The sequence below is a fragment of the Talpa occidentalis genome, unplaced genomic scaffold (genome assembly GCF_014898055.3).
Source record: "Talpa occidentalis isolate TD23 unplaced genomic scaffold, MPIMG_talOcc4v2.1 talOcc4.2, whole genome shotgun sequence".
Lineage (NCBI taxonomy): Eukaryota > Metazoa > Chordata > Mammalia > Eulipotyphla > Talpidae > Talpa > Talpa occidentalis.
The window spans coordinates 95,803,133-95,828,990 of NW_023602073.1; the positions used below are offsets into that span (position 1 = coordinate 95,803,133).

The 25,858-nt window shown below is 37.9% G+C and overlaps 1 protein-coding gene across 1 annotated transcript in view; it reads right to left on the reverse strand.

The window, feature by feature from the left end:
* The window catches only part of MDN1 (midasin AAA ATPase 1), a 155,615-nt gene that overhangs the window by 74,290 nt on the left and 55,467 nt on the right, over nt 1–25,858 (reverse strand). The window contains exons 14-34 of the mRNA XM_037518752.2: nt 25,205–25,308; nt 23,959–24,103; nt 23,294–23,390; nt 21,691–21,804; nt 19,459–19,606; nt 18,178–18,288; nt 15,401–15,552; nt 14,715–14,893; nt 13,033–13,241; nt 12,706–12,852; nt 11,817–11,958; nt 10,148–10,282; nt 9,931–10,069; nt 8,926–9,064; nt 8,501–8,631; nt 6,713–6,857; nt 4,885–5,014; nt 4,055–4,273; nt 3,259–3,456; nt 1,056–1,264; nt 216–338 (exon numbers count right to left, since the gene is read on the reverse strand). Of these exons, the coding sequence (XP_037374649.1) occupies nt 216–338; nt 1,056–1,264; nt 3,259–3,456; nt 4,055–4,273; nt 4,885–5,014; nt 6,713–6,857; nt 8,501–8,631; nt 8,926–9,064; nt 9,931–10,069; nt 10,148–10,282; nt 11,817–11,958; nt 12,706–12,852; nt 13,033–13,241; nt 14,715–14,893; nt 15,401–15,552; nt 18,178–18,288; nt 19,459–19,606; nt 21,691–21,804; nt 23,294–23,390; nt 23,959–24,103; nt 25,205–25,308 (3,116 nt within the window). The remainder of the gene's footprint in view (nt 1–215; nt 339–1,055; nt 1,265–3,258; nt 3,457–4,054; nt 4,274–4,884; nt 5,015–6,712; nt 6,858–8,500; nt 8,632–8,925; nt 9,065–9,930; nt 10,070–10,147; nt 10,283–11,816; nt 11,959–12,705; nt 12,853–13,032; nt 13,242–14,714; nt 14,894–15,400; nt 15,553–18,177; nt 18,289–19,458; nt 19,607–21,690; nt 21,805–23,293; nt 23,391–23,958; nt 24,104–25,204; nt 25,309–25,858) is intronic.

Sequence of the window (25,858 nt, forward strand, 5' to 3'; positions counted from 1 at the left end):
CTTTATATATATAAAAATTTTACAGTTCAAAAACTAAATAAAATCTCCAAATGAATTCCAAGTTCACGATTAAAACAACATAAAGTGAATCTACATAATAAGAGTATAGTCAACAGCATGATGATCCACTGAAAAATGTCCTAGAGCTATAAAAAGCATGACCACTCTTGACAAGGATGTGATCCCATCCTTGGCAGGATAGATAGTCCTCTCACCTCATCCAACACAATCCAATGGCCTGCCTTCAGAGCTGCAAGCAAGGGGCCATCACGCCAGGCAAACTCTCCCCCCTTGCCACCTTCAACTGGTAGATCTGCTCCAAACAGGTCTGTGATATCCTTTGAGGTGGGGAAGAAACAGACAAAAGCCAACATCATATTATAAATTAACTAGACTTCAAGACCTATAAAGCTAAATACTTGGGTCTCATGCCACTTTTTCTTCTTATACCCACAACGGTAGTAATCAATCCCAGTACTTCTTTCCAGGAGTCCAGACAAGCCCCCGAAAGCTTCTCATCACAATATTACAAGTTAAATGACTGGAGCTAGAATTCTAGATCAATAGTTCTCAGTTTTGTTGATGCTTGCAAATCTGTGAGCTTTAAGAAACAAGTATCTGTGTCCTGCAACCAGACTGATTTCCAAGATATTCTCATTTAGCTTGTCATTTCTGTCCCAAATTCTCACAGGATTGTTAAGTCACTCTATCTTTAATGATTTTTTAGGAAGAACAGAAATAGAGAGACATTATATTAAATACCAAAGTGGGTAATTCAAGAAAATTAGAATAAAGCATCAAGAGCAGATATTACAGATGTCAGGTATTAATGAATCCAGAAGGTGAATTTCTTTGGAAGCTCATGTTCCTGTGGTCTATCATCACAATAAAATATTTAGGATACTGACAACGTCATAACTATTTCTGATTAGGAAACTATCTTTTATCACCATTAAATATCTAGGATACTAACAATGTCATAATTATTTCTGATTAGGAAACTATAAATAGATCACTCCCTATAAGAAAGATAAGCTTTAGAACCCCACACTTACCGTTTGCTCCGACAAGTTGATTCGAACAAGGGTGTTGCCTGAAGCCTTTGCTAATGCTCCCACCAAACTAGTCTTGCCCACACCAGGAGAGCCCTCTAGAAGAATGGGTTTATTCAATTTTGTAGCTCTTAAAAGCCTCTGGGCATTCATAGCTGTGGTGCCTGCACTGAGTGCATAGTCAGCAATATTATTCCTGTGCAGGATAGGTCCTTAGGAAGGGAAAAGTCATACATAAGCTGCTTATCACCAAATTGTACACACATGTCAACTCAAAATTTTAAGAACCCATCCAAGGACTGTCAGCTAAGCGTGACTGGCAGTGAAGATGTGTAGTCATATTTTAACATTTCCCCACTTTACGTCCATAAAATGCTTTACAAGAACAGCCAGCAGCACTTTCTTCAATTGTGCCCACTACACATATCCATCACCTATACCTTTCTACACCGATACCTAATATATAGGTCAAACAGCAAGCACACATCATTCTTGTCACAAACTACACCTGTAATTACCACATGTAGCTGTGCAACTTATCTTGTACTTTCACTTTCCTAAATGTCAAGTGGCAGTTAAGCATAAGGGCGACATGATTCCATACAAGCAATTTTTTTTTTTTAAAGATTTATTTATTTACTTATACATACAAGCACTGGGTACAGTCAGAAGCATGGGAGGGTGAAGGAATTCACCAGAGCCAGAGCGGGGAACAGAACAAGGCAGAATGACAAAGTACACTGCTGAGGGGAGCAGCGGGCGGCAGGAGAGGTCTGCGCACCATGTGGGACCCTTGCCTGGTGGCCGGGGATCGAACCGGCGCTGCAGAGGCTATGGGCAGCTACCAGGCCAACGCTCAACCGCTGCGCCACTGGAGAGGCCCCATACAAGCAATTTTTTCCCAAGGTTTTTGGGCCACCAAGACTCTTCAGGATCCTTAGCTATAACACAGTTAACTGCAAGACTAGTAACAGTCTTATAGGAGTTATAATATTTGGCAGTTTTTTGCATACCAGTTTGGAGGGAGTGGGAGTTTGGAAAACATTTATTACATCAGCAAAGGAAGCAGAAGCAAGGACCTCCACACACACAGCCACAAGCCCGGTCACTGTCATATAACTCCTACATTGAATACTGAACACTATGATGATGGTTTGAGGCAAGGATTTAGTGGTTAGATCATGGTGCCCCATCAGGGATGATGAGAGTACTGTTGAAGAGGGAGAGGAAAAGAGGGCAATGTTCCCGTTGGCCAAGAACTTGAGATTATTCTGTTCACTACTGAAACCCTAATAACTGCAGCTATACTTCCATATTTTAGGTACTCAACAATTATTAATGTGGGAAGGAATGAATAAGAAAAAAATGACCATTTGGGAAACAACAATCTGAAAAATTAAGAGTATCTTAAAAGATATCTATTGTAATGGTCTCATTTAAGTATTTGATAGAGGCAACGTGGTAAGAATGATAACTCAAATCTACATGCATTTCCCATGGAGTCAAGGCCACATGTCAGAAGTCATGAACAGGACAATGAATTTAAAAATATCTACCCTTCAAGGGTTCACAAAACTATCTTTATAAAAGGTGGTTAGGGGCCTCCCTTGTGGCGCAAGGGGTTAAGCATCAGCACTATGAAGCAATCCGCAGCCACTATAGCACGAATTCAATCCCCAGCCAGGGAGGTGACCCACACGGTGCAGCAGACCTCTCCTGTCTCGCCTGCTGCTCCCCTCAGCAGTGGATTTCAGTCAATCCATCTGTTCTGTTCCCCACTCTATCTCTGGTGAATCCTCTCACATACTACCCCCCCCACCCTCTGGCCTACACCCCAGCTCTTGCACACATAAATAAATAAATCTTATAAATAAATAAATAAATAAATAAATAAATAATGAAAGGTGGTGAGATTCTATAGTTGATACATTATGGGCTGGATTTCACTATAGAAAAGTTCTTGTTTTGAGCGCCAAATAATAAATGGATTTTCATACATTATTCAGGTTAAGGAGTTTCTATTTCCTCCCTAATTTTATAAGCGGTTACATATTTTTATCCATTTATGCAATTAGTTATGCAATGTCAGATTTTAACTCAGATAACCAGTTCAAAAATAATCATGAGTATGATACAGTAAAATTAGATCACAATAAAAGTTAAGCACCCATGATCTACGAAAACTATTATCTAAAATCATTCTTACCCCTTGGTATAAAAAATGGATAAATTCCCCAAAGATTATCTATCCCAGTGAATTCTTTAGCCTTAGTTCTGTCATAAATCTTTAATTCATTTTTCTGACATTCTGTAAGTCGTATTATCTTGGACAGTTTCTTGATGAGGAATTTCAGGCATTCTTTGCGAGCCAAGAGTGCTGTACCAAATCCAGAGGAAGTCACCCCTAGAAGATAGACAAGCCATCAAACAACAGCACTCACATGAAACTTCACAACCATTTACTTTGCATAAATTATGGTAGAGGAAATGAGGCCCTACCTGAATTACAGCCTGAATACAATTGCCAGGGCAAGCAATTCTAAGGAAAAAGTCTGACATCTGTGTCCTCACAATTTACAGATCATCATTCATGATAAATAGGGCTGAAGCAAAGAGTACTAATGAGGTACTAATGATCATTTTGGCTTATATTTCTTATCTTCCTGGCTCATAAAACAGAACTTAAATATTGGCTTTTATGAAATTATAATAAAACAAAATAAATGAAGGAGTCATTAAGAATTTTCCATTCCTTAGGAGTAATGACATTGGCATATTCAGTCTTCTTTCTATTCAGTCACCCCTTGATGTTTACTAATTGCCTGATAAGAAAAGTTTCAACCATCTCTCAAAAAGTGTAAGAAGAAAAGGGAAGTCATCCTGAGTCCTGGAAATGTTAAAGTGATTCTATAAAGTATCTATGTCAGAGATGCAGACTTGTTCCATTTGGTACTTCCCATTATCCCAAATCCCTTATTCCCACCAATCAGCAGTTAACATACCTGAACCTATTCCATCTATATACACCAGGCATGCAGCGTGTACAAAAGATGTCACAGTGGAAATGGTCTCTGGCCTTTTCAAAGCAGCTTCTGCCCCCATTGTGTTCATGAAGTTAACCCAGGACAGGATATCTCTGATACTGACCACACACCTTCGGCCAAACTCTTGGTGGGTCAACCAGTCAATGAAATCCAGCATCACTTCAGCTATATCAGCTCCTAAGAAGCAAAGTATTTGCTATTTACAGAAGACGCTAGAATGGGATAGCCTAAGATGAGTCCACACTCCATGAAATCATGCAAATTTTTGTGAATGTACATTAATGATTTTTCTGAGAAGGGTCCACAGGTTTTTATCACATTCCCAAAAGGTTCATGAATACAATTCCACATGTACCAAAACAACAAAAACCTTGAGAATTATAGTCTTGAGAATCTGCCCTGAAAATTGCTAAAAGAAATAGTTATTTGATTCCTGATTGCATAAAATTTTGATGTTAAGACACAATGACTTTAGGGAATATACAAACTTCATTGTATTTTAAACTGAGTCACCGGATTATCATTTTCATGAAAACAAAATGCTTTGAGAAGTACTGGTTATTTAAGAGTGTGAGGTTGGAAAAAGCAATCCACTTGCCTCTTGGGAAAAATGCATAGATTCTTTAACACATCAATTTCATGAAACTTTGTTCATACTATAACTATATGGATAGGATAATGCTACTTCAGAGATTTGTAATCATATTTACATATTGCTAATGTATACTCCCAACTCCAACACATACCCTCACTGTACCCCACTACCATCAGCCTTAGAAAATGCTCACCTTTATGATCTGTTCTGCCCAGAGACAATCCTGGATAAAGATTACAGCTGATGATCTGAATTAAATCTTCACGGTTTGTACTTTGAGGGCACCATATTTCTGTAAACCGGTTTCTTAAGGCAGGAGAGAGCTACAGTGAACATAAACAAACCATATGAGGAAAGCTAGAATACAAATACTGCGAAAGAATGTTAATTGTCTGGCAATTACTAGATCCTTCTTTTATTATTTATGTTGTAAGATACAATTTATGGAAGACCACCTTTGTCCTGGCTCCTTCCATATGTCAACCCACTATTCTCCACATTTCCCAAGTCAGTATTGTCAAGAAATTGTATACAGGCATAGATCAGAACTTCAAAGTCCTGCAGAATAAGCACCATTCCAGCCCCAGTGGGTAATTCCCCAATGAACACTGATACCTAAGCCAAGGCCCTTCTTTTTATTTTATCTATAATTACATAACCACTACTTGAAGAAATAAATTCTATCTAACTATGAAGCGGGGCAGGGCGACTACCTGTAACAGGTGAAAATTTCTTTTATGTGGCTTTTCTGCATAGCAAAAAAGAACTGTGTAGTCCCTCCAGTCTCAGGAACTGTCTTCTCTCTGGAATCCTCTTATCCTCTGCCCCAAGTTCCTCAGCCCCCAATCACAAATATCTGTGATTGTCACATGTGTGCAGTGGTCCATTTATTTTTTTTTTTTCATGACAAAAATGCTATCCATCATCTATCAGACCTATCTTAGCAGAACCTGGAACAATGTCTGTACTCAGGAACAGTTCAAAAAAGTACCAGTGATCATGTGAATGTTCCTCCTGATCATGCTAGATGACCAGTACCTCTAGTTTTCAGAATCCTACCTCCCTCTGCTTATCAGAAACCTACAATCAAAATGCAGCTTTCCTTAGGTAAAAGTTGGCTATCTTTGTCTAAAAAAAAATCTAAGCTAACCTAAGAGGCAAGTTAATGCATAAGCTTTAAATCTGATATTCTATGCCTTTTCTACTTGCCAAGGAGACAATTACTACATTCTTTGAAATTGTATTGTATTTTATTTGTTCTCACAAGCACAGTGATAATCTATCTTCTTATGCTACTGAGGAAAATCTGACCCAAAAAAACACGTTCACATTTCAGATTCCCACAAAGCTACCAAGAATCTTAACTACCTGGTGTACCATCAACCTGCTTTTCCCCAGCATCCCTAACCTTTCACCACACTACCTTTTTCCTAACAGACCAAATCCCCCAGACTTCACTTAGTAGATTCAAAAGCCTGAAAGCCATGGAATACTAGGTACTAGATCCTGTCTGTATTCTGTTAACACCCTCTGAACAGAAGTATAATGCCCTCCAGCCTTTCCTTTACCTACAGCCTGACAAAGATCCACACAGACCTAGAGAGAATAAATATGCTTTAGTGCAAAATGGCTACATATTTTTTGTCATTTTGAAATCACTCATAAAATCACACTTGTGTTTAAAAGAGTTGACTCTTTTCTCATCCATAAAACTAGGATAATTCTTCAATGCAGAATTCTTGTGAGCTTTGTTACAGTGATATACGCAAAGGGCTGGGTCGTGTGACTGAAAGAAATTTCAGGCACATGCACAAAGTAAGATGTCTAACAAGGAAATGTTTATCTACCAGATTATTTTTCAATCTAATAATGATTCCAAAATATCCTTCTCTAAAAAAAAAAAGAAAGTATCTTTCTCGATCTTTACCAGTTTTTATCTATCATAAAAATCCAAATGCATTTTTACAAAGTATATTTATGGGTGCTAGCAAGCAAGTAATTACAATTCAAGAACACCTTACCTCTTTTTTTCCAAAATCACCTCCAGGATTCATGGTCGCTAAGATGCGGAATTTTTTCCCAGCAGTCAACAGTTCTACCTCATTATCCTTGTCCTCTATGCTCCCTTTTTCAGCTAACACCAGAGACTTTTCTACTTCAAGGACACTAAAAGACAGAAAGTTGGAATATAAAATTAGAAAGGGTTTATTTATTTCATCTATTTTGATCTTCACTGATCTTTAAAGAGAAAAAAAAAAAACTCTCTTCTGCTGAGTTTTCACTTCACTTCAAGAACTCAAACAACCTAATCACCCATCTCACGGAACTAGAAGAACAATAAAAAAGCCAAAAAGCCAGTATAGGAAAGGAATAATAAAAATCAAGCAGAAACAAATGAAATAGAAATTAAAAAACAATCCAGGCGCCTTGCTGGTGGCACAAGGGTTTAAGCACAGCACTGTGAAGCTATCCGCAGCCTCTGTAGCACAAGTTTGATCCCTGGCCAGGGAGCTATCCACATGGTGCAGCAGACCTCTCCTGTCTCGCACACTGCTCCTCTCAGTAGTGTGTTTCAGTCAATCTGCCTGTTCTGTTCCCCACTCTGTCTCTGGTGAATCCTCTCACCCCCCACACCTCTGCCCTGTACCCCAGTTCCTGTATGCATAAATAAATAAATCTTTAAAAAAAATTAACACAAAGCGAGACAAGAAATCTTTATATGAAATGTCCTGAAAAGACAAATCTATAGAGACAGAAAATACATTAGCAGTTGTCTAAAGTAAGCAACTGACAGTTAATCAGATATAAATTGTAAATGGACAAGAGAGTCCCCCTCGGATAAAGGAAGTGTTATAGAACTGGACTGTAGGGCCTTCCTGGTGGTGCAAGGGTTAAGTGTCAGCACTATGAAGCTATCCGCAGCCACTGCAGCATGAGTTCAACCCTGGTCAAGGAGGTGACCCACATGGTGCAGCAGACCTCTCCTGTCTCGCCCACAGCTCCCCTCAGCAGTGTATTTCAGTCAATCTGCCTGTTTTGTTTCACACTCTGTCTTTGGTGAATCCTTTCACTCCTCAACCCCCACCTCTGGCCTGTACCCCAGCTCTGGTATGCATAAATAAGTATTTTTTTTAATATTTTATTTTATATAATTTTTACATCATTTTTTCATTTTTGCACAATGTATCCATTTTCATTTTGGTTATATTCCCAATTGCACCCCCTCCCTTATTTTGACCCTAATCCTTCCTCTCCCCGCCCCCCGTAATGTGTCTCTGGTGTATAGTTGCTTGTTGATTTTGATTTTTACTTTGCATTAATTAGTCTTTTTCCTGGACCCTTATTTAGGTTTTCTAAATTCCTGCTATGAGTGAGACCATAATAAATCAATCTTGGGGAAAAAAAACAAACTGGATTGTAGTGATGGCAAAAGGGTCAAGAGAGAAAAGTGACTATATATTGATTCATTTTGAAAACCATAGCCACAACCTCTAGGATTCTGATTATATTTCTTTCCAAAAAAATAATGGCCACAAAATTTGACTTAAATGTGTTTCAACATAGGCACATTGTTATAGCCCTGCTATCTCATAGTCACATGTCTCTTTCTGATCACTGATAGTAAAACAGAAAAACTAGATCTCAAAGGAGTCCTTGAAGGATAAAGCCAAAAGAAACAGTAACTCATTATCATTTTCAAACATTTACAGTGCACCTATGAGGAACATTACTATGCACAAGAATTATTATCTATAAAAACTTCATCTGCAAAAACATCAAAACACAGGGCAAACCTCTCAAGCATATACCTGTTAAGTCTTTCCAGGACAGAGTCATCAGCCAGTGAGATCTCATCCAAGAGGAAAAAGCCATCCTCCTTCATTGCCAGAACCAGAGGTCCATCATACCACTCAAAAAGCTTTGATGTGTCAATTTCTTCCTACAATTTGGAAAAGAAGGGGATTAAAGGGCAAATGACTCCATAAGACAATACTGAAGTAGTCAGCTGGTATCTGCTGTGGTGAATTGGTCATTGTGTAAACAGGGTATGAGAAGAAGCAATAGATCTTATATATCCAGGATGTATTATTAACAGTGAACATGTAAAGATAAGATGCACACATACATCACATATGGAATAAAACCCCCCACCATAAACAATATGGTGTGCTGCTGACTCATGCACAGACAACTGCAATTCTTTTACCATATTATCATTTGCAACTGAACAAACCTTATCTTTTGGCTTCTGTCTCACTGGCCGCAGCCCCCCGAGAAAGTCCGATGTCTCCATGTGTAAGTGGCAGTTAACTGAGAATAATTTCTGATTTGCCAAGGCTGCAAACACCTGACAGATGGTAGTTTTCCCACACCTGTTAGAGAGACACACCAGGATGTCAAGGAACAGGAGTACCAAATATACTCCCACAATCACCCCAGTCAGCAAAAGAAGGAGCTGTTATAAGTTTTTGCAGCAGCAGTCAGGGCTGGCCAACACAGGACCTCTGCAATCTAAGACCTCTGCCCTTCCCCCTAAACACCAACATCATGCCATGTTCCTTATCCAGAATGACATGCACTGTACAAATTACATCCTTTCCCAACTTCTACCAAAAACCAAGGGATGGAGGAAAAGTCCTATCCTCAGAGACTTTCAAGAGACACTAGCTCATCTATTCTTCTTTTTTCTACACCTATAGAATGAATGACACTGTTTAACATAATTAAACAAGGAAAAAACCCACAAAAGCAGCCCCCAGTGGTAATGATTCAAAAAATCATTTTTTTCCATAAAAACAGTCTGAAAAGGGCCTCCCCACCCAGTGGCGCAACAGTTGAGCGCTGGGTTGAGAAGCCGCCCGCAGCCTCTGCAGCGCCGGTTCAATCCCCAGCCATGGGTGAGGGTCCCACATGGCGCGCAGAACTCTCCTGCCACCCGCTGCTCCCCTCAGCAGTGTACTTCGTCAGTCTGCCTGCTCTCTGACTCTGGTGAATTCTCTCACCCTCCCGCACTTCTGACAGTACCCAGTGCTTGTATGTATAAATAAATCAATCTTTAAAAAAAAAAAAAAAAAACGGTCTGAAAATACAAGCATTTGTAGACCTCTGTTTTGGTTCTTAGTAGGAAAAAAGAAAACAAGGCAGCAATGGGAAAAAAATACAAAATTACTTTGAGTCTTTTAGAGATAACTCAAGTAATTCTACAGAATTGAACTGAGTTATTGTCACAGAACTTTACCCAGTGTCTCCAACCAGAAGCACCGGTTCGCCAAATTCCAATGCCCTTCCCACCAGCACTGCCAGTCTCCTCATGTCCTCTGTCCACACAATATGGCTGAACTTAGATTCCAATGTGGATATGTGAGTAGACAATTTACCTATCAAAGGTAGAATAAATATTTAGATTCTAAAATGAGACAACTAAATTCATTCTCTGGATATTTTGGCATACTTACTCAGCAATTTTAGGACACTTTCTTTAGAGAAGAGGGATTGAGGGCATAATTTTTTCTTAAAATGTTTTTCAAGCACATCTTGAATTACATTTACCTCCTCCTGCTTCCTGACTCGGCCTGCCAGAAGCATAAAACCTGTTTAAAAAAAAGAAATTATGTGTAGAGTGGTAGTAGCAAGGGATGTTGAGACTATGGAATGAAAGCAACTCTTACATGCTGTTAGTGGAGAGAAATTCTAAAGAAGCACTTTGGAAAACTGGGAGAACCTATTACATCTAACCACAATAAGCACCAACAATATGATTTCTGGATAGACCACAACTTAAGTGAACACGTGTGTGCCAAAAGACATATACAGGAGCCCTTTAAGCAGCTTTACTCATAAGTAGAAACAAACCAGCAGACGACCTCTCCCATCTTGCCTGCTGCTCCTCTCAGTTTTCTTCAATAAATACCCCTTTTCTGTTCTCCACTGTCTCTGGTAAACTCTTCCACACCCATACTGCCCACCTACACCCAAGTAAAATTTGGTGGCCCAAGTGAGGGTAGAATATAGGGTAGTAGGGTACAGGGATCTTTCCTATTTTCTCTTTTTCTGATTCTGTGGTAGAGTACAAGGAACCCTCGGAACAACTGAAGGTATCTGGTGGGGGTACACCCCAAATTACTGAAATGTTTCAGGCACCCTCAAAGACTGCTGTGGCCCAATAGGGTGGAGAACAGCCTTTTGTTCCTTTGAAACCGCCAGTAGACTGTTTGGCTGGTGGACAACAACCAAAAGGATCTAGCTTGGCCACCCCCAAACGTCCCTGAAAGGTTCCCATGAGCTGGGCAGTCCACCATAGCTGGGATGGCAAGCAGTTTCACTTTATCACCTGTTGCTCCTGCTAGCAGTGTATCTCAATAAATCCCTTTTTTCTGTTCTCCAAAAACAAAGTAGAAGCAATCCAGATGTCCATCAATAAGTGAATGGATGAACATATTGTGGTATATCTATACAGTGGGTGACAACATAACAACAAAAAAAGAAGTCTGAAACATGTAACAGCATGGTTGAATCTCGCAACAGGTCGAGTGAAAAGAAAGTCAGACCCAAATAGTAACTGCATGATCCTGTTCGGATGAAGCTCAAGCACAGGCAAAATCAGTCATTAGTGTCAGAAGCCAAAGAACTGGTTACTACCAGGAAACAAAAAACTGGCCAGAGGCATAAAGGAATCTACTGATGTGCTGAAAATATTAAAACCTTGGTCTAGGTGGTGATTCAAAAGAGTATGTGTGTGTGTGTACACATACATATGTAAAAATATGCCAAGCTGCATATGAAATAATAAAGCACTTCAACCATTTTATTATATGTATCAATAACCAAGTTCTTAAAAAATAATGTTCCTCTAATCTTTACCTGTAAAAAGAGAAAATAAAACTCTCATGGATTAGTTTCATTTACTCTCTTCTGTATTAATTATCCCATTAATGACTAATTGGCAGCTTTCAAGTTGTACCCAGTCCATACTGGCACAGAGGCCTACAGACTTGAGGGGAAAAGGCTGTGTCAAGAATACTTCATAAGATGTATATATTGATCACAAGCTGGAAAAGATAGGTTTTAATTAAAGTTTGACATCTGACAAAATTTCAATTAGAAAGCATTTGATTGAAAACATACCATCATTAGCTAAATGCTGTAGCCAATCATACTCCTTCTCGGTCTGCTCAGCCCATCTATATCTTTCAGCCCATCGAAACAGATCACGAAGGGTAATGAAGCCCTGCTTTCCAGCAAACACTGAAGAACTTCTGCGATAGGACTGTTAAAATATCAAAGTAGGAATAATCTTTTATACAGTATAACTTACAGATAACTCCTAATAAATGTAAGCTCCCATTAAAATCATTTCATTCCTGTGGATAAGATTAAGTTTTAAATGCAAACAATCATTTCAAGAAAAACACCCAAACTCATGTATAATAATATAAACAATGGCATTCCATATTCCATAAGCCATACAGAAAAGGACTGTAAGTAATAACAGAAATGATGGCAAATATGTAGGAAGCTTAGTCCCTATACTATGGAACAGAATGGAAGAGTGTTAGTACTATTAGCTTTCTGAATAGTTATTTGACAATGTATACTTTATGATCAAGAACACTTTCAATGCCATAAAATAAATGAAAAATTTTTTTGAAACCAATAGTAGCTTTGCACTTGACAAGAGAGAGTCACATAGAAAGGATCTCCTCAGTTACATCAAGGATGACAGCCACTTGAAAAACAAAAAATGTACTTTGTCCGGTCAACTCCCAGCCTAAACAAAAGGTTTGAAAAGCATCCACAAATAGGAAACTGTCATCAAAGAAAAATGTAGAAAAGGTTTAATGTATTATAGGTTACAAAACAAAACTAAAAAGTAGATACTAAAGAATGCATTTAAAAACAAGACCCTTCCTCTTTAAAAACAAAAAGGATAAACTGCTGTTACTTCTACCCAAAAGAACTATCAAATATAATCCACACATTCCAATTAAAACTAAATGCTAGCAAGATGGAATACCTGAAGATCCAGCATGACTTTAACCAACTTGCTGCAATAGGAGGGTGGCAAACAACACCGCTTGTGCAAAATTGTTTCCAACTCAGAACTAGGCAATTCATCAAAGTGTAATTCCACAAACCGATTTCTAAAGGCTCTAGAAAGCACCTAGAAAATGCAGAAAAAGAACATGGAAAAGGGGCCTCTTCAATTAACTTTCAAAATGTAGTCTCTGTCATTCACCACCAAAAGAAAAATACTTCAACGGAGGTAAAAACATCTCAGTCTTTCCAACAAAGATTTGCTATTCAATGAGGTAACAAATGAAAGGGGGCAAATGTCACATACCTTTCTGCCTCCATAAAGTCCAGGAGGATTTTGGGTAGCAAAAAGCATGAAACGGGGGTGTGCTTTAACAACCTCTTGAGTTTCTGTTATGAGCAATTCACGGTTATCATCTAACAGTCTGTTCAGAGCCTCTAACACATCAGTAGGAGCCAGATTTAATTCATCTAAAATAATCCAGTAGCCCTTTCTCATAGCATCAATAAGAACACCTTGGAGGAAATAATTAGTATATAAATTAGTTCTTTAAATGATGTTGTATATAAATCAATACCAGATTATAATTAAATTTCAAATTAATCTCTGCAATGAGTCTTACCCCAAAATCATTTGTGATGCTGAATGTCAAGGAAGCACAATTTCCAACTAAAATGGCTCCTTTTATTTCTCACAGAAGAGCCAAGGATAACAAATACTACATTTCCAGCTTGTTTTGCCCCTGCAGTCTAATTTCATTTAAAAATCACATTCTCTTCTTTTTTAGATTGAACAATATAAAGTTTTTTTAAATAATTCATTTATTCATGTATATATTTCACATCACTGCTTTTTTTTTTTTTACAATGTTTGTTTTTTCTCAGGTGTAGTCCCCATAATATTTTCACCAATTCACCAGTGCACCATCACGATAGTCCCTTGTGCTCTTCCCACCCTCATGTTGCCCCCCTCCCTCCCCTCCCCTGCACAATGTCTGATTTATAGCTATCTATTTTTGCTCTGTTGTGTTGTGTTTTTTATTATTTTTTTCCCCTGATCCCTTATTTGGTTCCCCTATATTCCTCCTATGAGTGAAACCATCCAATATTTTTCTTTTCCTTCTAATTTATTTCACAGAGCATAATCCCTTCTAGCTCCGTCCATGTTGCTGCAAATGGCATGAGTTTATCTTTTTTGATTGCTGAATAGTATTGCACTGTGTATATATACCACATCTTCTTGATCCAGTCATCTATTTATGGCCATTTGGGTTGTTTCCAAGTCTTACCTATCATAAATAATAAATAGTGCTGCAATAAACATAGAGGTGCAGGTATCCTTTTGAATGAATGTTTTTGGGTCCTTTGGGTAGATCCCTAGGAGTGGAATTACTGGGTCATATGGTAGTTCCATTTTTAGTAGACTAAGGAACCTTCACACAGATCTCCATAGTGGTTGGACCAATCTTCATTCCAATCAGCAGTGTAGGAGAGCTTCTTTTTCATCACATCCTCACCGACATTTGTTGTCACCAGTTTTTTTAATATGTGCCATTCTTACTGCTGAAAGATGGTATCTCATCGTGGTTTTGATTAGCATTTCCCTGATTATGAGGGACGTTAAACATTTTTTCATATGTCTACTGGCCATTTACATTTCCTCTTTGGAGAAGTGTCTTTTAAGCTTTTCTGCCCATATTTGACTGCATTGTAAAACATCACATTCTTATAGCTATTCTTTTAGCTACTGTCCAATGCTTACCCTGTTCTTTTCAGAATCTAAGAAATGAAGTAGCAATTTAACATCAATCTTCAAAACTTAGGTCCAATCCTGTATAATACAGCTGACAAGGTCAGCATAAGCCAAAAGAACCCTTAACCATCACCTCCCCTTAACTATCATGTGTTTCAATTGGAAAGGATAGATTAACTGAAGAAATGAATCTAAAGAAGTAAAGTCTACACCAACAGCATGGAATAATAACCTACCTTCTTTAAAAACAAGCTTCCCTGAGGAGTCAGATGTGTAACAACCAATGTATTCCTGAATATCCGTGTGTTCATGATTATTGATACGCACACAGTGGTTGCCAGTAGCTGCAGCCAGCCACCGGATCAGGCTTGTTTTACCAACTGATGTCTCTCCCTGAATCAGCACTGGATAGGTTCTTAAGATTAGCCAATAAAGCAACAAAACAAAACAAAAAAATCAGAAATCACAAGTCAAGTACCATCTAAAAAAAGCAATAAATTCATCATTTAACATCAGTATGAAATAACAATTTAATATGCCTGTAGTGTACAACTGTAGTGTTTATAAAACCCTGAGAGGTTTCTTTGTAAAAACAGCTCCTCAGAAAATACTGAAGAAAGCAATTCTAACTTCTTTCACACCATTTGTGAGAAAAATTAACCGGGACGGTTGTCACTTAACAAAAAATGGGTAATGAGCAATCATCAATAAATACTGAAAACCAGTCAACATAGCCTGCATCCATACTGCTGCCACCAAAGGTAGAACTACCAACAATACTTTGCTAGTACTGACTTTAAAGCAATTATTCACTTAGCCAAAGAGTAACAATAAAGCACACAGAAAGTTAAGGAAGTTAAGATTAAAAAGTCATTTATATGCTGATAAAACTTCACAATAGTGAGAGAAAAGGTCCACACACCCTGCAGACACCACACGGACTATGTCTCTCAGGTTCAGCTTGACAGAAGATGTAAGAATGTACGTCTCATCTATTGTAGGTTCCTTGTCTCCCACCGAAATCCAATAGCCTTCAACCTGGATAAGCCGACCTCCTTTTGGTTCTGGAATAGGCTGAAAGAAACATTTAGAGAAAGAACCCATCCCATGACAACTATGAAATTCTTTCAGAGAGGGGCATAAAGTAGGAAAATAAGTTGTGATCAAGAATACTGCCCCTGTTCTAGATTCTTTCAACATTGAAACCCATGGGGCCTCCCTGGTGGCACAAGGGGTTGAGACACAGCACTATGAAGCTATCCGCAGCCTCTGCAGCACAGGTTCGATCCCTGGCTGGCCAAGGAGAAACCCACATGGCACAGCAGACCTCTCCTGTCTCGCCCACTGCTCCCCTCAGCAAAATATTTCAGTCTGCCTGTTCTGTTCCCCCCTCTGTCTCTATTGAATCCTCTCAACCCCCACACCTCTGGCCTGTACCCAAGTTCTTGCATGCATAAATAAATGAATCTTAAAAAAAAAAAATTTAAAACCTGCGAGTGATACATTAAAATGGTTTTGGAGAATAAGAACAAAATGGTAGCATGGTTGGTTTTAAATTCAGGTAAAAGTAGGTTTGGGGGGGGTGGGGGGACTCCCTGGTGGCGCAGTGAGTTTGTAACAGGGTGGTCCCCAGGAAAGGGGGAGGTTCCAGGTTCCCTGCCCCACCCAAGGAAGGGTGGAGCTGAGCAGGAAGAGGAGAAACTGGAGAAGAGACTGAGGAAGGAAGGAAGCAGGATGGAGCCAAGAGACCTGGAGGAGGCGCATGGAGCCCAGAGACACGTGAAGAAACTGCGCTTGTCTTTTGGTCGTGGACTGGGTGACACAGATGTGGGTGAGACCTGTGGGGAGGTGACCATGGCAGCTTTTATCTTGATGTTGATTTTGCTCTTTTCCTTCCGGGCTTGTCCGGTTGTTTGTGACCCTTTTCTGTGGGTCCCCACTGGAAGATGCTTTAGACTTGTGGCAGGCTTTGGGGCCTTGCTCTGCGCCATTCCCATATGGATGGACTTTTACCCACGAGGGGACGGGTAACTTTGGGTGCTTAATTTAGAAACTAGATTCTTTGCCTTTCCTGTATTGTTTCCTAGTTTTATTAAAGTTCCTTCCCATTAAAGTCTCATATGTTTTGTGTTGATGCGGTGGATGGCAGAACCCATTTAGAATAGGCAGCTTTGCGGGGTTTGGGCTGCCCCTCTCCCTGTCCTATAACAAGTTGAGCACTGCGCTGTGAAGCTGTCCACAGCCTCTGAAACGCAGGTTCAATTCCCGGCAGCTGGGGAGAGTCCCACATGGCGCGGCAGACCTCTCCTGTTGTGCCGGCTGCTCCCCTCAGCAGTGCTTTTGGTCCATCTGCCTGTTCTGCTCCCCACTCTGTCTCTGGTAAATCCTCTCACCCTCCCGAGCCTCTGGCCTGTACCCCAGCTATTCTATAAATAAATAAAAAATAAATAAATCTTTAAAAAAAAAAAGTCAGTTTGGGTAGAAATGTTGTATCAAAATATTTTCTCAGTTTATGATTTCACGCAATTCTTTTCTACCAAAACCTGAAGTATTTTGATACAAAACAAACATTTCTTAATTACACTGTTCTCCAAAAAGGGCCAGTGTGATGTAAGGAAGAAGGGCTTTGAATTGTTATATTCTTGACCCCGAGGCCTTAAGAAATATAACTGACCCTCCAGGGAAGCTAAACTACTAAATTTAAAACTGTGGATGATGGCATAATCTTTCAAAGACAGTGAAATTTATTGGGTTGATTTACACAAAATTGCCCTTTTTATAGATCAAAAATAACCAGGGGTCAAAACTACTCTTCCAGAAGAATATTTTAGCCCCTAACTTGAGACTATGATTCTTCACACTGCTTTTACGGTATCCTTAAATTAAACTGAGGAACAGTATGAAAAGGGGATCTTTAGACCCCCCCCATCATCTGTAACCGTAAGCAATATACAGAAAGGTAAAATAGAAAAGAATGCTAGACGGATAATAATCAAGCCTCAATGTTTTTATAATTTACCAGAAGTATTTTTCATGTATTACTTTTATATTTTTTAAAAGGAAAATAAGATTGACTCTAAAGTAACTCTAAGTACCAGTGGCTCTTTCTTACTAAAGAGCAAGCAATGAACACACTTAGCAAATTAGTTTGTGAATCATTTTTTTTCAATCTCTTTCAGTCTCATGAATTTTATAATATCCCCTGGACAAATTCAAATGCTTGATGTATATTATAAAAAAAAATTTTAAACCCAACCATCAATGAGAAGGGAATCATCCAACAAATCACGCTATCATCCAACAAAATGCTATGTGACCATTATCAAGCATATACAGAAATCTCTGGTACAGACACAAAAACATACGTAAGATATAGTTAGGCTTAAAAGGAGTTATAGAATACTGTTGTAAGATGGTTCCATTTATATTAAATATACATTATAATTTACCTTGATAAAATATACACAGCAAAATTTGAACATAGTAAAATATATCACACAGTTTAGATGGAAAGGTCTTATGCACAGTGTTTAGGACACCAAAGAGTAAGATAATTGGGAACTCTTACCATCTATTGTTTAAATTTTCTGCAAGAGATTTTTTTTATAATTAGAACTATTTTTTAAAAAAGGTTGAAAATTTGCTAATTCAGTCTTATATTTATGTTAGACAAGTCAAAAACAAACAAAAACTACATACCTGCTTTAGCAGACTTTTAATACTGCCAGAGACAATGTGTTGACAAATGAGCTTCTGAACTGTTGGGTGTGATGACCTGTCAAGTTGTGTTAAGAAACCCAAACAAAAGCCCTAGAAAAAATGCAAATATGCAAAATAATATTACTTGTCAGTAATGAGAGGTCAACAAATTTTCAGGCAAAATTAACCTCTTGGGGCCTCCCCTGGTGGCGCAGCAGTTGAGCGCTGGGTTGCAAAGCTGCTCACAGCCTCTGCAGCATTGGTTCGATCCCCGGCCGCCAGGCGAGGGTCCCACATGGCACGCAGACCTCTCCTGCCGCGCCCCTCAGCAGTGTATTTCGTCAGTCTGCCTGTTCTGTTCCCTGCTCTGGTGAATTCTCTCACCCTCCCACACTTCTGACTATACCCAGTGCTTGTATAAATAAACAAATAAATCTTAAAAAAAAAAAAAAGAAGAAGAAAAATACCAATAAATAAATAAATAAATAAATAAATAAACAAACAAACAAAATTAACCTCTTGGGTGATGCTGGTTCCCAGAACTTTTTTTTTTTAAAGATTTATTTATTTATGCATACAAGAGCAGGGGTGCAGGACAGAGGTGTGGGGGGTGAGAGGATTCACCAGAGACAGAGCGGGGAACAGAACAGGTAGATCGATCGACGGAAGTATACTGCTGAGGGGAGCAGCGGGTAGTCAGGAGAGGTCTGCTGTGCCTGTGGGTTGCTCCCTGGCCAGCTGGGGATCAAATTCGTGCTGCAGAGGCTGTGGACAGCTTCACGGGCTGCGTCTTAACCCCTTCTACCACCAGGGAGGCCCTGGTTCCCAGAACTTTTAAATATGATCCAATAGTAGAAGACTGGGCCTCCCTGGTGGTGCAAGGGTTAAGTTGCAGCACTATGAAGCTATCTGCAGTCACTGCAGCATGAGTTTGATCCCTGACAGGCCAGGGATATATCCCATATGGCACAGCAGACCTCTCCTGTCTCACCCGCTGCTCCCCTCAGCAGTGTATTTCAGTCAATCTGCCTGTTCGGTTCCCCACTGAGTCTCTGGTGAATCATCTCACCACCTGTACTGGCCTATACCCCAGTTCTTGCATGTATAAATAAATAAATTTAAAAAAAAAATAGTAGAAAACACAGCAGAGTAATCTGGTACGAAAGACTGTGGGTTAATCTAAATGGAAAGCATAGGCAAACCTGGTATATGAATCCCTGCTCCCTCTTTTCCTGTGATCAGTCCACCCAGCAAGGTCCCATCCAAAGAATTTACAAAGACCTCATAAAGTGAGCGCTGGATGTTGCTACACGGATTGGAGGCTGCAAATCGTAGGGCCCTGCAGAGAGTCCGAAGGCTGTAGTGTGGTCTATGGCCAGTCCCATCCACCAATTTTGTCCCAGACTCTTTCCGCACAGCTGTGTAGAAGCTACAAAGGGGATGCAGTTCAGGTAATTTCATCAACTAATAGATATTTAATATTTTGTTGTTCCCATTTCTCTACAGAATCTCAAAAGGCACTTTTATAGATTAGATGGTAAAACAAATACAATTTCCTTGAGCATTGATCAAAATTGCTCACACTTTTTTTTATTTGTTTTACACATAGCTATTATCTTTCAAAACAAGAAAATGAGGATCTATTAGTTTACTTTAGAAAGTAAGTAAAGTAAGAATTAAGAAATTCAAGTTCCAATTCCTTTATCAAACAAGTACTGATGGAAAGATGAGAAGCTTCTGGTTCTTAAGGAAAAGTTGATGAGATCTGAGGGTCCTTTGCAAGAATATACTATATCCACATTCAGTGTTCCAGAGTCGGCTCTAACTTGAGAGGTAAATGAAATCCCTGGGCAATCTTTAATGGTGATGAATAAGCACATAGAAAACAAAAGTCATGATGTTTTGAAAGACTATGGATGTAACTATGATAACGTTAAAAGGCATGAAGATATGATTATCATTACCACATACTTTAGTAGTCTGCAAGATAATGAGAGAAGAAGCTTCAGACTGAAATAAGAATGGCAAGAAACTCAAATGTTTGTGAAATTCATGATCAATTACAACAAGAACAAGAGAAACTAAGTATGCGTTTCAGATGAAATTCCAAGTTCTTATCCACATAAGACTTGTGCTGCTTCTTTACAATCTAGTTATACATTCTTTTTACAAATCTACATTCCCAAAGTGGGATTTTTATATATGGAATATGCACTACTTTGCATTAACATTTTCCAATAATCTTTCTATAATCCCAATGTTACATCTTCAGCTTTTGCATTTTAACTGTATATATTTATACTTTTATTCAAATATTCCTGGTTAACAAAAGGTCTTCCAAATTTAGAATGTGGTGTGATAACCATTCCAAAACATTTTGGTAACTATCTCCTCGACGAGTCTATTTAAAATAGGACTCCAGGGCCTCCTTGGTGGCGCAAGGGGTTAAGTCTCAGCACTATGAAGCTATCAGCAGCCACTGCAACACAAGTTCGATTCCCAGCCAAGGCACTAACTCACATGGCCCCGCAGACCTCTCCTGTCTCGCCCACTGTTTCCCTCAGCAGTGTATTTCAGTTGATCTGTCTGTTCTGCTTCCCACTCTGTCTCTGGTGAATCCTCTCACCCTCTGCACCTCTGGCCTACACCCTAGTTCTGATACGCTAAAATAAAAATCTAAAAAAAAAAAAAAAAAGACTCCAAGCCTTTATTATCTAACCTCTATTTGTTTATTTTCCTTCACTCATTACAAATGAAAATACTAATTATCTATTATTTATTGGTTATTATCACATCTACAATAAGGTTTATGGCTTTTTGTCTTATTTTAGCTATTACCCTAGTATTTGAGCACTCAGTAATTATTTGTATACAAAAAAAAACCACAAAATGTAAAGTAAAACATTAATATGATCATATTTCAAAACCTTTAGATACTGTATATTTCTTTCCAGAGAAAAGAAAATTATATCAGTGATGTTTCCAGAGCGAAAGAATTTTGTTTCTGACAGTCAGTACTAGAATTCAGGTTCTCTGATACAAAAGATTGCACCCTTTCCACATGGCATAAAAAAAAAAAAAAAAAAAAACAGAGGAAAGACACTCAAACACACCACTGTACTTTATTCAATGAAGCCTCTATTATAAATTCCAAACCTGAATTGATCATTTCTACCAAGTTCTTTTTCTACTATATCCCACATTGCTAGTATTCAAATTACAAAGTAAGACTTCATGACCAAAATATATGCCATTTACATCTCCAGAAATTAGAACTTTTATCTATGAATACGGAAGTAATTATGAGAGCATTATCTAATTATTTACATATTCTTGTAAGTAGTGACTCATAACTTTCTATGTAATTTCCTTAGGAAAACACAAGGCAGTTTATAAGTTTCCAAATTTAAAATAGAAATCTAAATAATAAACGTTCCATCAGTCTTCCCTACTCAGAAGCAAAACAGAAAAGTACATAAACATGAGGCATACAACTACATTCAGATAACTTACTTTATGATTCCTTGTACTGTGTTCTTGCTCACACTCAATCCTCTTAGATAATCATCAATAAGAATTTGTAAGTCTTCTTTACTTTCCAATTCTTCTACATAAAGTTCTGTGAACCTGTGGGAAAATTATGATAATCACTTTTTAGGAAATTAAAACAGCTATTCTGACAATGAAAAAAATACAAACCAAAAAAGTATGTAAGTTCGTTTTACTTTCATGTGGTATAAAACATAAAAAGCCTTTCAATTTGAGATACAAACTGATCATAATGAAATGAGAGATACTTCAGTTGTTAAATAAACTCTACCATTATTACTTTTCTGCAATGAACTCTTCTGTGAATAGTTCTTGCAAAAAATAGTTAGAAAAATAAGACCTTTGATCCTCATTTTCATATATTTTTGATCCTAAGTGCATGTAATAAAAAAAAAATACATGCAACAAAAATTGTTGGGGAAAGAAAAATACTAATTTTAATGCAATTTCTAAAATTTTCCTCAGAAGCCTTTAATATTTTTATAAGTTTTAACTATTTTAAAATAGTTTATTATAGAACTAAAAATTCAACAAAAGTTACCAACAAATAAATATTGTAATTTATCTTTTCACAAATGCTAAACACATAAAACACCAACAATAAAATACCTTGTTCATATTAGCCAATGTTTAGTGGTAGAAACTGAAACTTAAAAGTTCTATTACAAATCTTTAACCTCATCCAAAGAGGACTCTATTCTTAATATGTATTTCTACTACTGTATGTTAAATTTTTGTGTGAACTTTTACTAATATCTACAATGCTATCTGTAAGTGGAAAGATCTGTTTTCAACATCTCCATGAACTATTACGTGTCATATGAACAATCCAAAGGAAAAGATTTTCTAGTATTCTGGGTGGGTTACCATATTTCTACCACCTACAAAAAGAAGAGGAAGAGGAATATTGTAAATAAAGAAGCTAAAGATTCTTCTATCAGAGATCATGAATTAAAAAAAAAAAAGATTTATTTATGCATACAAGAACTGGGGTATAGGCCAGTGGTCCATGAGGTGAGATGATTCACCTGGAGACATAGTGGGGAGCAGAACAGGAGGACCTACTAAAATACACTGCAGAGGGGAGTGGCGGGCGAGAGAGGAGAGGTCTGCTGCGCCATGTGGATAATTATCTTCCTGACCTGCCGGGGATCAAACTTGTGCTGCAGTGGCTGCAGATAGCTTCATAGTGCTGCGACTTAACCCCTTGCACCACCAGGGAGGCCCCAGAGATCATGAAATTTTAAGCATTGTTATGAAGTTTGGTTATTAATATTATCAAACAATAAATAAAGAGACCTTTTGAAGTCTTTAGGAACCAGGCCATGACCCCTCATCTGTTTCTTTTTTAAGTTCTTATTAATTCTTTTTAAATAAGATAACATCAGTTTATAACACTGCATATGATTCAGAAATATAAGATTCCACTTCTTCAGGTATATGCTACCACATCCAGGCACCCATAGTCCTCCACCATAGTCAACTGGGCGTCTCACCACTTCCCTCTCCACCCTCCTTTTATCTCTCCCCCTCTGGTAGCCTCAGTTTTATAGTCAGATTCCCTCACCTGTTTCTTATTCCTGGTGGGAGATTTCTTTTGCCCACATCAGTTGCTGGATTCATACAAGCAAATAAACGAAAGTCAGGATGACGAGCCAGTGGTTCTATCAAGAAAAAAATTATAAATTCTCAACACCTTGTAACAATCAAGTCATCAGTCACAGGCCCCCAGAACAACATTACCTACTTCCACAGAATTACAGGCTAAGCAACCCTGTCTTAGGCTCATAAAAGTTGGTGTTGGTACTCAATCCATCGTTGCCTGTTCACAAACCCCAATGAAAAGTTTCCAGACCTAGGTATATCATTTACTCTAATGATATCATTCTAACTTTTTATGGTATGGCTGTTCAGTGTTAATTTATCTTTCATCATCTAATTTACCATCTATTTTGTAACTAAGAATACATGTCTACCACATACTACTCAAATGACTTGACAAATTGTTTTATTCTTCTTTGCAGTCATCATATCACTTAGCAACATGGCTTAGATTTAAATCTAAGCAATATAACATTGGTAACTTGGTTTATAACAGTGCATATGACTCAGAAATATAAGGTACCACCTCTTCACTGGAGACCCAGATAATCCACTTAACCCAAAGAACCTTACTCTAAAGAAGTCAAAGTGCCTTGTGCCAAGTCAAAGCTCCTGGAGATTAAGTGCTACCTGTGTCTCCTCGATCCAGCAATACCAGGGAGCCCGAGGATCCTTCAAGTAAACCACTCAGACATTCTAATGTCTCTGGAGCAGCCAGATTAATCTCATCCAACAAGATCCACTCTCCTTTCTTCACAGCCTGAGCTAATGTACCCTAAAAGAAAATAGAGTAAGATAAAAAGCTAAGAATCCTTTTAAATAAAGATATCAAAAGCAATTATGCCGAGAGGGTTAGAAATAGAACCAAGGGAAAACCTCTCCCACTTGATTAGTTTAGATTTTACATTTCATATGACTGCCAGCTTCTTGCCAGAGTTAAGACTAGTTTTTTTTGTTTAATGTCCAAAAGGATAAAAAGAGTATCTCTGAAACCTAACAGTGAGATGAAACAAACTACATCATCTCATTATATCAATGGTGAAATAAAAGATAACTTACAAAGTATTCAAAAAAAAAGGTGCCAAAGGGGTTATTAAAAGCACCCAAAATAAACATGGGATCAGACCATGAGCAGTCTAATATCAGATATATAACTCAATCAAAAGTGTGCTGTGGTTTTAATACAGACCTTTTATAGTTGCTAAAGAATATCAAAATCAATCTATTCTCAGTTCTAGTCTACTGATTTTATATCTTCAAGTTCTTTTGCCAATAGCAGTAAAAACAATCCTACAAATCATTCAGCTGACACATTATCAAAAATTGAATTGTTTTACTATTATTAAACTGTTTTTTATACTTTTCTTTTATGTATAGCCTAACAAAGAATCTTCCACAAATTTAATTGAAAAAAATAAAGAACAAATGTATTAAATATTAAGCTTCAGTGCAATGACAGTCATGAAATATAAACTCCTGTTTAAGAGTACTTAAACAGGACATTATAAGTGGTGATTTAAAAAATAATCCTAAGATTAATTACTGATGACACCAATAGACAAGTGATTGAGTGAATCTTCTACCAAAATACCATCTTTAATTCTCACTCTCTCACACACACACAGAGCTATAAACAATAGAGTTCACCAGTTGTCCTCCAACTGTACATTTAAAAATTATGGGGATACTCATCAAGATCTCATAATTTCCATAAAGTTCATTTTTCAAAATTTTCTCCCAGAAATATTATTTTATTGTTTAGGCACAGACAGCAAACAGTAAAAACATTAACATGAAGAGAATACAAAATAGTGGCCTACATAAAACTTTCATTTTGCATCAAATCAACATTCCCTTAACCCAAAAAGCAAAATACCTCTACAAATGCAAACAAAAGGGCATTTTCAGTCATTTTCATCTGTTGTTGGGCATGACTTAGCCTAAGACCAAGTGCTTCCCATTTCTCTTTTAGGAGTAAACCTAGAAAAAAGTAAAGACAGAAACTTAACACATTTTCAGTTGTAGCATATATAAAACCTTAAGCAGATATAAAAACATATAATTAACCAAACACACAAAATCAAAGATCTGAAAGAGAGATGTAAAGAACTAAGTCCAAACAGTTACATATGCTAACTATGAGTTATTTTCCTGTGTATATGCATTGGTTTACTTATTTACCTTCAAAACAACCCTCTTGAACTAAGTACTCTTATTTCCATTTTGTATTTGAGGGAACACAGAGATGTTAACAAAGCTATTACCTGTAAGTGAGGATTTACTGTAAGCTCTTTTTCTAGGGAAATGTGAATTACTGTGCCTAAGTGGCACTTGTACATGAACATTATCAACTGTTTTTTATGTAAATCATACCATGAATCACGAAGCAGCAACATTTTAATACTAGTTATTAGTCATCTTTCCCTATGGCCTACAGAGCTCCAATTTGTAATGTTTCATTCTTCCCCCAAATGCTTCTCCTAATTCTGCTGAGACCCAACCTCACAGACCTCAAGTAAGGATTCCTCTC